The following is a 14783-nucleotide window of genomic DNA, read 5'->3' as shown; positions in this document are numbered from 1 at the left end:
CAGCAATAGCAATGTACGGTTATAATTTAACTTTTAAAGAATCAATGTCCTTATAGCTAATTTGACATCACTGAAAATGACAAAAATGTGAAAAGCAATTATAGCAAATAGGCAAGACCATTTTACGTTTATACAAGAAAAAGTTGCCTTTTGTTTGACTGTTAATAATATAAAGATAACACAATATAAACGCTCCACAGAATGAAATTGGGATTTTAATCAGGAATACATGAACCCTTGACCGTGTTAGAGATTGCTAAAATAAACTAGATATCATTGTTGAGCTGTATTTTAATGCTTTTAAACAACTTGATTTTCTTCTCCAAGCATATTATGGTATACATTTAAAAAAAACAATAATTTATTAAAACAGTGCACCATAATTTTGCCATTTTTCTGCAATAAGGGTGGCAAATGATTCATGGACAAAAATGAAATATATTTCCCTGTCAGTTCAATAGATCAGAGATTTACAGCTTCTTGACTCGGACAGGAAAAACTCAGCATGCATAAAAATGAATTGCAAATCAGTTAATTGAGGAGATGCAATACTAAAAGCATCTCAGCGGTTCAGTAAAATAAATTCACCAGAACAGATTAGGGAGGAACAATCCTCCATTTATGCCCAGAGGTAACTAAGACGAAGAAATCCACAGAACTGTGTTGCTTTTTTAAAGTGCTTTGAGAGAGTTTACAATTTAGGCCAGTTCAAGGCTGTCCCAAATGTAAGGATTATGTTAACTACATATATACATCACTTAAGTTATCGTATCACAATAAGTCACGATCAAATTGGAGGAGGAGAAAAAGGCATAGCTAGGTATCCTCTTCTAAAGATGGGTGGCAGGAGACAGAAGGTAAGCAAAGAGCAAATACAAATTTGGTATACTGACAAATTTACCGTACAAATACTGTACTAAATACTGTACAAATTTGTATACTGTACAAATTTGGTATACAGTGTTCCCTCGATTTTCACGGGTTCAAACTTCGCGGAACGTCTATACCACGGTTTTTCAAAAATATTAATTAAAAAATGCTTCGAGTTTTTTCCCCGTATACCATGGTTTTTCCCGCCCGATGACGTCATATGTCATTGCCAAACTTTCGTCTGCCTTTAAAAAACAGTTTTAAAATAAACTTTAATAAATAAACATGGTGAGTAATAATCTAAATGGCTGCTAAGGGAATGGGAAATTGTAATTTAGGGGTTTAAAGTGTTAAGGGAAAGCTTGGGATACTGTTCATAGCCAAAAATAGTGTATTTACTTCCGCATCTCTACTTCGTGGAAATTCGACTTTCGCGGGCGGTCTCGGAACGCATCCCCTCCGAAAATCGAGGGAACACTGTACTGACAAATCCGTAGTGATTTTTTATTTTAATATCAGCACTCTAGTCACGAAAACGTGCTACATAAAGCATTTATAGATGAGATGTACATCTACACCCACTAAATGCTTTAAATTACTAGTTATATGAATTAAAATTAACACATTGTATACATCCCAACCCTATCCACACAAAGGATGGCTAGTCTGCTTTAAGCAGGGCCCCACATCCTGAGGATTGTATGCACTAATAAATACATTAAAATCACTTTGATACTTCCAGACCACTTGTGTACCCCTTTCCTCCAAGATTCACTTCAATGGGTTCACTTTATCCTAATTTCTTCTAAATCTATAGAAAAATGGCAATCTCTTCCTATTGTGAGATGATGCCAGGAAAAAAAAAAGCACTAACAAATTAACTAAAAATAAATGTAATGCACATTTAATAAAGAACGCACTTGATAGAGAAAAGGCAGTGGGGCTTTGGAAGTTTTGGATAAAATGGGAGACATGGAAAGATGCTTTTCTGTCATGCTACTTATTATGCAATATAGGTTATGTCTGCTTGTGACAATGCAAGCACGTATCCCAGATGGAAGAATTTTTTAATTACCTGCTCATGCAAGTATGGCTGGAAAGTGTTAAGAAGAAAAAAAAGAATCCTACTCCAAGAGCAAAATTAGGAACAATAAAAAAGAATATGACAATTATAACATTTTCATTAAAAATTTATAAACAGGTTTGCTGATTTACTTTCACTGAAAATACATGGCCTTTTTCCATGTCAGAACATTTGTCAGGATTTGGCGACTCCGGGCTAACCTGACATGCAAGATGATCAAAATGGATTATGTAATCTTTTCCATTTATTCCTATTGATTTTAATCATGATAAAATTCATCAGGGTGGGTTGGGAATGTGGCACCTGAGGAGAAGTGGTTAAATGAAAAAAATTTAAAAAATTAAAAAGTCTAACCAGGAGACAATCCGTCATTTGCTTATTACGAGGAGGAGGAGGGTGGAATGTTATACCAGCAACAAAACATGACAATGACAATATCCATTATTAACACTGCATGACAGGCTTCTCTTTAATTTGTCCTTCTAGATATAAAGTTAAGGTCAAGAAATCATTTCATTTCTTAAAAACTGAGGTTGAAGAGATTGTTTTAAACTTTTTTAAATCACAAGCAAAGAAAAAAAAAACAAGGAAAAAGGAAAGTAACTGGGGGGTGGGGTTTCCGAGCTAATCAACTTTATTTCCGTAACTGCCACTAACATCAAAATGCCAACGAGTGGACCATTTTAATCAGTTTTATTGATTCATGCTTTCAGATCTTATTCAGTTAAAAACAAGGCACATTAAATACATCCTCTTATTGCTCTATAAATGCATGCAGCTCATTCTGTATATCAAAAGTAATAAATAATGGCAATAAAACACCAAGACAGTTATAAAAATGACAACCCAGCCTCAAACACAGTATTTAACAGTCCAATCCTGAACGATAACCCAGCGCAATACATAAAAGTGCCAGATGGAAAAACATGCGGTATATGTATATGTATACATATGCATATATGCATAGAGATATGTGTGCTTACCTATTCATACACACATACAACCACTAGAGAAACTGCCTGCTCCTATATTTCTTTGTTTTCGAAACAATTGTACAGTAGTATCACACCAAATTACTGTTATACAAAAAGGAGCTTTGTGCTTCCTATACATTCATATATATTCCTTTCCAAATATACAAAGAAATACTATCGCAAAGAAAACCCAGGTAGAGAGTCCTACTTTTAACTGAAGTGAACCACTGTAAAATGATGCAGGGGAACAATCCTTTTCCTGCCCATATAAAACGGAAGGATGTATTGGCTAAAAGATCTCCTGGAGTTTAAATCAATGCATAAAAGAAATCATGGCTTCCTGATCAGGGTGTGATGGCATCCACAGTAAAACATGGCAGACCCCGGGAAGAGGGACCTTTGCTGGGCTGAGGACAAACATTAGACATTAGTCTAATCTCTGGTTAGCTTGTAAAAGTGTGCATTCAAATGCTCATTAAAACTCTTCCCTAAGAACTGTGGTAGATCCTTAGTATACATTAGCCCCACAATCTTCTGCCTCACAACATTTTGGGTGCTTGCTAACCCTCAATGCTTCCCATGGACAAGGTGTTTCACACGGAGAAGAGGCACTTGGGACTCTTGATATCTGCCATTAATCTTTTGCCTCAAGCATAGAAAAATGTTGCGTCAATTATTAATTAAACGTGTAAAGACCGACATTTCAACATCTTTTCTGAACCTGTCCATGCTTCTGCAAGCTTAGAAAATCTATCTATAATACCTTTTTGTTAAGGTTTGGCGTTTCTTGTCCTAAGCAACAAATTAAAAAGTGCTATGTAAAAAGCATGTAAAAAGTTGGCGATGGGAGGTGGAGGAGGAAGAGAAAGATCCAGGTCACAAAAATACCACAACTTTTTGTGCTAAAGGAGATATTTCCCACTGCCAAGTGCAGGCCTAGTTTAGGCCTGTATTCAAAGTCATTCTGAAGTGCTCCAGGCCTAAAGAGGATGAGAATCTTGCTTTGGCTTCCACCTCTACTCTTAACCTATAAAACACAAAGCTGACATTTTTTGTTCATAGCAGTAACTTACATGAGAAATGGTCTGCAGAGAATTTTGCTAGAGGGCGTTTTTTAGAATATTACCTTTTAATATCCTTTATGAAGACCTTGTTCCTTTTCCCATCGATGCTGCCTAAATTTCTAAATCGAAAATAGGAGTGTTTCATGCTAATGGGTGGGGCGGTTTTTACATAGCAATATCTACTTATAACAATAGATGCCCTAAATATATTCACTTTTTGAATAGAGTAATTCTGAACTTTAAATTTGTTTTGATAGTGAGGCCTTATGAAGGGCCAGTTCCTATAGACTGCCCTGAAGATTGAAGAAACGCATAGCACTGAAATGCTAAAATATGTAAATCAAAGAAGTTGGGTCTGCAGGTACAACTTTTCCTGATCTATAAGTTGCATTGGAATATTAAATGTTATTAAAACCTGTAACAAACAACAATGAACAAGGCCATCAGAAGTACAAACACAAACTTTCCATGGTAACATGACTTTGTTCCTTTTAGGTTTGCACTTTGCTGCAATTTCATTTTCCAAATAGTAAAAAGCAAACCTTCTACTGATTTTGCTATTAATTTCTGGAAGGATTTCTACCCCAAAAACTAGAATTTTTACCTAAAATGATTTTAAATAATATGTAAAAGGTTTGGGTTTTTATGAAAATATCCTAAAATTGAACCAGCAATCCTAGCAAGAAAGTAGTGTAATCTTGCTTAGTAATTTTCTTCATTATTTTTCTGAGGAGTTATGGGGTACCCATCACAAATAAAATCAGATTTCAGAAACCCTTTTCTTAAAATTTCTATGGAAATGTCAGAGCCAAGCCAAACCACCCACATGATACAGGATTCAGCTCTCTCTTTTTTATACACAAAATGTACCAGGGAAGGAATGGCAATTTCTTTCTATGGTAAAGTAACAACCACCATTGGATACTTTTTTTTTTCTATTTTGTGCTGGCTCTTTGGGCTTAGGACATTTTAGAAGAATTAGGACCAACACAGCCTCTTATTAAAATACAATTGTATCACTGCAATTCCTTGGTTGGACATTACACTTCTATTTTGGGATACAGTCTATGAAAATTCTAAATGCAAGCACTCTCCTCCACGATAAATCACTCATTTTTATGGCATGCATTTTTAATAGACTGTGGCCATTATAAAAAATGTTTGTACCAAAGTTCTAGGCAAGCGATGAATATTTAGCACAATGTACTTCTCTGAAAGGGTGGGGAGAGAAAAAAAGTAGGTTTAACAAAAAAATATATATCCATTTTTAACATACGAAAGGCATGCTGACATCGTCCACTTTTGCTTGGTTAATGCATCAAAAGGCAGAAAGAGAATGGAGGGAGGATCCTATTAATGTAGGAAAGGAATTACTCTTGCTTTTGTATAAGAAATCTACATTCATCTCTGGTTATCACCTGGATCCCTTCCCATGGTTTGAGTGTTCAGCTCCTGGGATTAGCCTGAGGAGTGGAGGGGTGGGAAAGGTGGTCAGTTTCTCCTTCTCATGGTTTTGTTGGCCATGGATTCGAGAGAAAGCCAGTTCAACAGGCCACCAGTCAAGTAGACTCTTCGCACAAATGTATAAAGAAGAGCTGCACAATATGACTTTCTGCACAGTTGCTCAGAGTGAGGAGAAGCAGAGACATCTGAAAGCAGTGGAATGTTTTTCAGCACTGAAAGAGGCAACCAAAGAGGCACAGCTTTTTGTAGCTGTGAGCCCCCACCCCCCAACTCACAGTCCACCACAACTCCGGTCCACTGAAATCATTTCCCGCTGATGAATGTTCTCTTCAGCTGCTTTCATAAGTACGGCAAGCCGGCTTCCAGATACATATCCTTTCTGAATAGCAGTCATGAGCTAAAGAGACAAGATAGAGAAAGCTTTAAGGTCAATAAGGTGTTCCACTACATTATTAGATGATTCCTTTATCTCAACATCCCTTATAAGCCTTTCCTTATAAATTGTCATATCCCTATCAATTTGATGTTGGGTGGTCCAGTTTCCTTAATTTTTCAACATGATACATGCCCCAATGACTTGAACATTTCCTCTCTTCCTGTACATAAAAGATTGCAAAGGGAAGACCAAGATACAGTGGGTACATCTACCTGGCCTGCCGAAACATGGACTCCAGGAAGGATGTCTTCGTGACGTCAAAGCTCTGCCCATGGAATTCCCTATTGGGATTCTCCACCTCCGTTTGAGCCTCCCGACTGGCTGAAAGCTCCACGGCTCTTCTGCAAAGGTGACAGCCGGGCGGCGGCACTTCTCGGCGGCCACCCAAACGCGAACGCCGAACCCGAACTTTTGCCGAACCTCTGGGTTCGGCATTCGGGAGAACACTGAGAAGCGCCCCGCTGTTTCAAAAGGTGACAGCCAGGCGGAGGCGCCCAGCGGAGCGCCGTTTTTGTGATTTTTTTTTCCTTGCATGCATTAATCCATTTTACATTGTTTCCTATGGGAAACATCGTTTCGTCTTACAAACTTTTCGCCTTACGAACCTCCTCCTGGAACCAATTAAGTTCGTAAGACGAGGTATCATTGTAATTTTTTGTACCACCCCCACCCCCCCCCAAAATAAAGTAAACATCCTATAATATAGATTGAGTCTCTGTGTTTATTTTTATTTCCCATTTCCCCTCATCACATTCCGTGTTCCTTTTGGGTTGTTGACTTCTGTTTTGTAAAACCAAAGGGCAGGGACGAATATGTAAATCATTATGACGTACTTCTTTTCCACCCCCAGGAAGAACAGAATAAAAATGGTTTCAACTACAACAGCAGAAGCAGCAACATAAATACATCTTTGGACATATTTTTAAGGAAAGACAGTTCCATGGAAATAAGACAGCAGGATAAACAGTTTTCACTTCTTACACCAGCCTTTCCCTCTCTGGGGCCCTTCCAGATGGATGGGCCAATTCCCAGAATTCCCAGCCAACATGGCCTCTGCCGAGAATCCTAGAAGTTAACGGCCACGTATTTGGAGGGCTCTCTTACATTACAGCCAATTCAAATAAGCTCCCTCTTAAACAAATATGGCAATCTTTCCAGCATCGTACTGTTCCCTAAGGAATTTAAGGAGAAGAAAGCTTAACAGATTGGAGAGCAAGCCTGGAGAAGGTTGAAACGTGGCCATGAAATGAGACTACTGCTCTTAAAAATATTTAAAAGTAAATTCTACACTTTGGGAGCCTTACAAATAAATAAGAGATAAAGCGTACAATTAGGCGAGGGATTTTTAAAAAATATATATAATTGGCGTGATTTAAAATCATACAAGAGATTTTTCAATTACTCTAAAAATGTCCAGAGAACAGGTTGATCTTTCTTTTTTTTCTTTTTCTTTCTTCCTTTCCTTCTCTTTCTCTCTCTTTTACATTTCTGCATTTAGATTCAACAATGCTTTTATCTGCAGCCCATCTCGAGAAAGACAATTACCGTTTCCCTTTGCCTTGATCTTGTTTGTTTAACGTGACATGCAGTGAAGAAAGGGCTGACATGGACCGAAATCCCCAGCATTAATTTATCTCATGTTCTGCATTCATCATTGCCACAGCGGCAGGAAGGACCTGGCAGTCAATTGAAAAACCTGACCAAGAAAGGCTCTTGCAAAAATAAACCTGGCGAACAACTGAAAACAAATAAGCAGCTGCTTTCATAAAAGGAGTCAAAGGGACACTTGGAAACATTTTGCAAGTCTCTCTCTACAGCCCTCAAATGTGTATCATGCCACATGGGAGGGGATTATATATATATATTTGGTGGGGGGGGGAGGAGGGAGAACAGGCACGTGCTCTTTTGTTCCACTTCACATTAAATTATCCCCTAGGATACACAGAATAATGCAGTGGTTTATAGCAGGGGTCTCCAACCTTGGCAACTTTAAGCCTGGAAGACTTCAGCTCCCAGAATTCTGGGAGTTGAAGTCCTCAGATTTAAAGTTGCCAAGGTTGGAGACCCCTGGCTTATAGGACTAGTGATGCTGAATAGCTCAATTCCAATGTCATCACCAAAGCAGGACAGCGTAGCAATAAAAATGTACTGCTCACTGACTTCCTGTCCAATCCCTTGTCAATCTTCTACCTCCTTTCCTGGTTTTTGACAACTACAGACAGCCTCATCTAGAACTGGGATCACTAGAATTACTATTGGCTGTATTTTTGCCTCCGATGTAGCATTAAGAAATCTACTTCAACCAATGAAGATCGTGGCAAATAGATGGACTTCTAATGAAAGATGTGGTCCTTCATTCACAGTCAGTCTCCAATCTATTCAGAGTTGTAGAAGTCAATGCAAACCTCTCATATTGTGACTGATAAGCAACTGGAAGCTAGTGCAGATCTTTCATCGTAGGCATAAAATTATGGCTGTACAGTATACCGTTTAATCGCTTAGTTGCTGCATTGTACACCCTGTTGCTTAGACTTGCTTTTTGTGGAAGGGTGGCCATCTTAGTGTGAGACATAAATTAAATATTTCACCAATTTTAGCTTTCCTACATTTTTCTGGTGTAGTCCTATGTATGTAGCGCATACTCTGGTATCGATGAGAGGTAATCACCAGGGAAAGGACCCCTGACATGGGTCAAGGTGTCAAAGGCAATTTGCTAGCAACAAATTCAATGGGTGAAGATCAAGGAACACTCTCAGATTGCAAAGTTGCTCTTTCAAAGAGAACAAAAATTTCAATTCTTGATTTTAAACTCTCCCGAAAAAAACATTAAAACTCAGCAGTCATCCTTACATACAACATTTACACTCTTTCAAATTCTACTATCGTAAAGAATGCACTGTTTGGTTTGTTGACAAGAAGTAGCCAGGTCAAAACAGGAAAATGGTAGAGTTCAACATTAGTGGAACTTAGTTTTACTTTGCTGTGTATGGTTGAGGAAATGTATGCCCTCAATAGTGAAAATAATACTATTCTTCCTTCCTCTTCTTTATGAGAGGTGTATTAGGATAAAAGAAAGAAAGAAAGAAAGAAAGAAAGAAAGAAGGAAGGAGGGAGAGGGAAGGAAGGAGAGAAAGAGAGAGAGAGAGAGAGAGAAAGAATGAATGAACGAACGAACGAACGAACGAAAGAAAGAAAGAAAGAAAGAAAGCCTGTTTTGTGAAACCTTTTAAAAAGCAGTTGAATTATCATATTATCATTTGATAATAGAATATCAGAATTGGAAAGGATATTGGGAGGTCTTTCAGTCCAACTCCCTGCTCAAGCATCAAACCCTATATGCCTTCTTCTCCCTAGCGTATTCCCGCAGATGCAGGGTCTGCTTTTCAGATCAATGATTTCCAGTTTGTATGGTCAGCTGCATCTCTGTGGGGCAGGCCTGCGGCTTGCATGCCTTTGTTGATGGCGTCTCGACCTCTCTGTTTTGGTGTCTTTCCATCTCTGTTCAGCAAACCCAACACCATTTCAGATAAATAGTTGTCCAACCTCTTCTTAAAAAACTCTAGTGTTGGGGCACCCAGAACCCAGCCATTCCATTGATTAATTAATTGTTCTGTCAGGAAATTTCTCCTTATTTCTAGGTTGCTTTTCTCCTTGATTAGTCTCCATCCATTGTTTCTTTTTTCTGCTTTCAGGTGCTTTGGAGAATAGCTTGACTCCCTCTTCTTTCTGGCAACCCTTATATATTGGAACACTTTTATCATGTCTCCCCAGTCCTTTTTTCACTTATTTATTTATTTATTTATTTATTTATTCATTCATTCATTCATTCATTCATTCATTCATTGTTAGAGTTGGAAGGGACCATGTGGGTCATCAAGTCCAACCCCCTGCCTAAGCAGGAACCTATAGCATCCTAGCCAAATGGCAGTCCAATTTCCTCTTTAAAATGTCCAGAGTATTGGAGTTCACAACATCCGCTGGTAGGTTGTTCCACTGGTTGATCGTTCTGACCGGCAGGAAGTTCTTCCTTATTTCCAGGTTGAATCTCTCCTTGGTCAGCTTCCAGTCGTTCTTCCTCGTCCAGCCCTCCAGTGCCCTGGAGAATAAAGTGATCCCCTCCTCTCTGTGGCAACCCCTCGTATACCTGTAGACTGCTATCATGTCCGCTCTGGCATACCCAATTCCAGCAACTGTTCTTTATATGTTTTAATCTCCAGGCTCCTAATCATCTTTGTTGCTCTTCTCTGCATTCTTTGGAAAGAGTGCATCTTTTTAATATTGTGGCACTGGTAGCCAAAACTGCATGCAGTATTCCGAATTTCATATATCATTAAGAGGTTAAGGGGAAGGACATATAGAGCAATTTAAATAGCTGCACTCAGAGAGAATACAGTGCATGACAATGACTTGAGCTAAGCCAAGAGCCAAACGGCAACAAGAGTGCAATTTATAAGAATTTCCTGGCCCTTGCTGATGTAAAACAGAAAATAAACACAATAACTTCTGCCAAACAGGTTGAGAGGTGCTTGTCTGCATTTAGAAAATGTGTCTCTTCAACAGTGGGCATTGCTGGCTTTCGCGGGATAAATTTCCCTCCAACTTGCAATGTAGTGGGGTTTACAGACTTATTTTTAAAAAGGGATCAGTAAAATGATGATCTAAGGATTTCTCAGAAGAAAATGTAAATTATTGTTCCTATTGCTGATGATCCCACTCGTGGGTATCACTCCAATTCAGGACAGAACTTCAATATAGGCGATAATTATTTATATACATCCTGTTTGGAGAACTCTCCAATTGTACGGTTATAACAAGCTTTGCCAGGTTTTTGGCACCATCTGGAGACTCATTTCTATTCCTAGAACTTAAGAGGTGAATTTATGCTGCTGTGCCTCTTTTCGTGTTTTTACAGGTTTTTTTAAACTGCTACTTTTTATGCAGGCTTATTGTTTTATAACCCATTTTAACAGGTGACAAATTTAAAAATAGGAGTGAAAAAACAACGCTGACAAAAATCCTGGTTGAGTGAAGTCAAAAAGGGAAAGGTGAAAACTGGCTTTTTTTTTAAAAGCAGAAATTGCTGGAGCAATTCAAAATTTAAAAGGTGGATTAATATATTCAGAAAGCACAAAAGGAACATTTGACCCAATGCCATACTAGCACCAGCTACAACCATACAATAGAAAGGTTCCCCAAACTAGGTGTAACCATTAAAAGTTCCTATCCTGAGTAGCAGCAGTATGAATAATATCCACAAATGAGATCAGGAGCAATTGATTCTATACTTTCCTCCGATTGGACAATTACTGCTATAAGGAATCTTTTCAAAGATTCCAAATAGAAGGCCAAGGTCAACTTTTAATAAAGTCTGACAAGATAATGGTCTACGCCGGAGAGGGGCGGCATACAAATCTAATTAATAATAATAATAATAATAATAATAATAATAATAATAAGAAGAAGAAGAAGAAAGAATGAATGAAAGAAAGAACGAAAGAACGAAAGAAAGAACGAAAGAAAGAAAGAAAGAAAGAAAGAAAGAAAGCCTGTTTTGTGAAACCTTTTTTAAAGCAGTTGAATTATCATATTATCATTTGATAATAGAATATCAGAATTGGAAAGGACATTGGGAGGTCTTTCAGTCCAACTCCCTGCTCAAATCCAATCAATCAATCAATCAATCAATAAAATAATAATAATAATAATAATAATAATAATAATAATAAGAAGAAGAAGAAGAAGAAAGAATGAATGAAAGAAAGAAAGAAAGAAAGAAAGAAAGCCTGTTTTGTGAAACCTTTTTTAAAGCAGTTGAATTATCCTATTATCATTTGATAATAGAATATCAGAATTGGAAAGGACATTGGGAGGTCTTTCAGTCCAACTCCCTGCTCAAATCCAATCAATCAATCAATCAATCAATCAATCAATAAAATAATAATAATAATAATAATAATAATAATAATAATAATAATAATAATAGTCAAGAACCTTGATTTCAAAGCCCTCCTGGCTTTACCTCTAATACTTCCAGATGGTAACCTGAAATCAATTTTACTACTTTTATTTCGGTATTTGAGGCATTTCTCTTTCTTTCATACTTCCATAATGCTACTGTGCATATACTTCAGAGCCCAGGCACCATACATTCAACTCTCTCTCCTACCTGCCCTAATAAGTTTCAAGTTCAAGTTTTATTGGATTTATATGCCGCCCCTCTCCAAAAACTCGGGGCGGCTAACAACAATCATGAACAATATACAATAAAATCCAATACTAAAAGCAAATTAAAACCCCTTAATATATAAAAACCAAACATACATACAAACATACCATGTATACAGTTGTAACAGCCATATCTACTATGCATGCAGGTTAACAGAATAGGGGATGCAGCACAAAAGGTGTATGTTATTTAATAGGCATACATTTGATGTGTATTATGTTCTAGTGCAGGAGTATCAAATTCAAGGCCTTTGGGGTGCTTAAATCTGACCCACAGGGCCAGCCTAGAAATATCAAAGGACTGGCCCACTGTGCCTCTGCCAGCTAAAATGGGCCATGTGCTGCCCCCTGTGGCCCATCTCTGGCTGGCACAGTATTGCAGGAGACCTGTGTGCACTCTCCCCCAGTACCCCGATTTGGCTGACAATGCTGCAGGAGGTCGTTCAGGCTGAAAATGGGGCAGAAGGGCCCCCCACACCCTATTTGTCCGGCAGAGTGCTGCAGGACACATCTGTCCCTTCTCCCCTCCTCCCGCAATGCTGATCCAGCCCTCGAAGAAATCCAGTTTGACACCCCTATTCTATTGACAGAACGAAATTCATTTGACTGATTGATTTCCTCTAACTCAGGGGTGTCAAAATGATGTCGTCACGGCATCATCATGTAACGTATCAAAACTTTTTCCCCCTTCGCTAAACCGGGCATGGGCACGGCCAGCATATGATGCCATAAGTTTGACACCCTGCTCTAACTGAACCAAAGAAATACTTTCCATTTTGCAATAACTAAGGTGTGGTTTCCATTTCTGAATAATATCTGCCAGAAATGAATGCCTTTCTAATATTAATGAACTGAATATTATGAGTATTGCAAGAGGGTTTTTTTGTACCATTATATTAGATTGATATAGATATACGTGTATAAATTAAAAGAAGTACTCACTTGCAAAAACTCGTTGAGTTCAACCTGCCCGTTTTTGTTCAAATCCACTTCATTCAAAATCTCATGGAGTGCACTTTCATTAATTTGAACGTTGATGCTCTATAAAATATATGAAAAGGAGAAAAAAAACCTCACATGGCTGGATTAACAACACACTATTAATATCATGCCAGGAAATTCTGATGAATTAAAAAATAATAATGAAGTAAAATGTTACCTCTAGCACACTCTGCACATCCAATATAGTAATAAAACCTTTGCCTTCTTTATCAAACATGTGGAACCTTTTTTTATACCTGCAACATAGATAATGCATGAAAAATCTATACATATTGTATAAGCAGCTTTAAACCAGCAAAGAAAAACTTCACTTAGACATGGTAAAGGATTCTCAACTGTCTTGATCCATACACACCTCCACTCTCACAAACTTTCGTTCTCATAATGCTATTACTTTATACTGCAGAAGCCAAAGGGATGCTATATTTCTATAGAAAACATGCTTCTTACACCCAAGAACAGCCAAATCCAATTTTAGCATGGACAAATTAAATAAATCTAAGGTGAACGATGGGAAAAAATTATTTTGTCTATAGCCATTCAGATGTGATTCACTTAATAACCGCCCTGCTTAGTAACAGAAATTTTTAGCACCAGGCTAAACCATGGAAGCCATCTGAGAGACCTTGAGCCAGTCTCTCTCTCTCCCCCACAATGAATCTCATAATGTTGTGATGGGAAAAATAGGAGAAAGAAGATATATGTTCGCTGTCTTGAGTTATTTGTAAAAATAACAAAGGGGGTAGGTAGACAGACAGACAGACAGACAGGAGATAGATAGATAGATAGGTAGGTAGGTAGGTAGACAGGAGATAGATAGATAGATAGATAGATAGATAGATAGATAGATAGATAGATAGATAAGTAGGTAGGATAGGGAGGATAGATAGATAGATAGATAGATAGATAGATAGATAGATAGATAGATAGATAGGAGATAGATAGATAGGAGAGATAGATAGATAGATAGATAGATAGATAGATAGATAGATAGACAGACAGACAGACAGACAGACAGACAGACAGACAGACAGACAGACAGACAGACAGACAGATAGGAGATAGATAGGAGATAGATAGGAGATAGGTAGGTAGATAGGTAGATAGGTAGGTAGGTAGATAGAGATAGATAGATAGATAGATAGATAGATAGATAGATAGATAGATAGATAGATAGATAGATAAGCCCAGGATAAAATACAATTACATTTGAATTTCTCAGAGAGGGGATAATATTATTCAAAAATGACAAATGGGGGGAGGTGGGAGGCATCAAGATATAGGCAAATCAAGCACAACTCAGCTTGGCAGGGCTGACAATACCATTTTCAGACACTCATATGATACATCCCAATCCCTGGAAACTAAGTAGAAGCCATTGGCCTGGCGTAGCAGTTACCTGCCTATATCTTCTGGGGATAAAGTGATTTCACTCTGATCTGTCAGTTGCTCCGACCGTGCCTTGTAGCCCATTTCATAGTACAGGAACTTTTGTGCGGTGGCGAGCTCTTCCTAAGAGGGGAGAGCGCACAATCTGAGCTATAGGGTAACAGCAAATATTTACATTCTGAATTTCTCCTTTGCTGGAATGTTTTATTGGCTCCTTTCACTTTAATTATAATTGCTGGTCCTTAGAGGAATATCAGCAGTTGATGACCAAAAAG

The 14783-nt window shown here is 38.0% G+C and overlaps 1 protein-coding gene across 2 annotated transcripts in view; it reads right to left on the bottom strand.

The window, feature by feature from the left end:
• Positions 1–2632: 2632 nt before the first annotated feature.
• GPD2 (glycerol-3-phosphate dehydrogenase 2) overlaps positions 2633–14783 on the bottom strand; it is a 130205-nt gene continuing 118054 nt past the window's right edge. For both annotated transcript variants that reach the window (XM_070731543.1, XM_070731542.1), the window contains exons 14-17: positions 14519–14631; positions 13277–13355; positions 13060–13158; positions 2633–5853 (exon numbers count right to left, since the gene is read on the bottom strand). In XM_070731543.1, coding sequence (XP_070587644.1) covers positions 5728–5853; positions 13060–13158; positions 13277–13355; positions 14519–14631 — 417 coding nt within the window. In that variant the 3' untranslated portion in view covers positions 2633–5727. The remainder of the gene's footprint in view (positions 5854–13059; positions 13159–13276; positions 13356–14518; positions 14632–14783) is intronic.

Source organism: Erythrolamprus reginae, chromosome 1, assembly GCF_031021105.1.
Source record: "Erythrolamprus reginae isolate rEryReg1 chromosome 1, rEryReg1.hap1, whole genome shotgun sequence".
Taxonomy (NCBI): Eukaryota; Metazoa; Chordata; class Lepidosauria; order Squamata; family Dipsadidae; genus Erythrolamprus; species Erythrolamprus reginae.
Note: the sequence above shows the minus strand (reverse complement) of the source record. Positions and strands in the feature narration are given on the sequence as shown.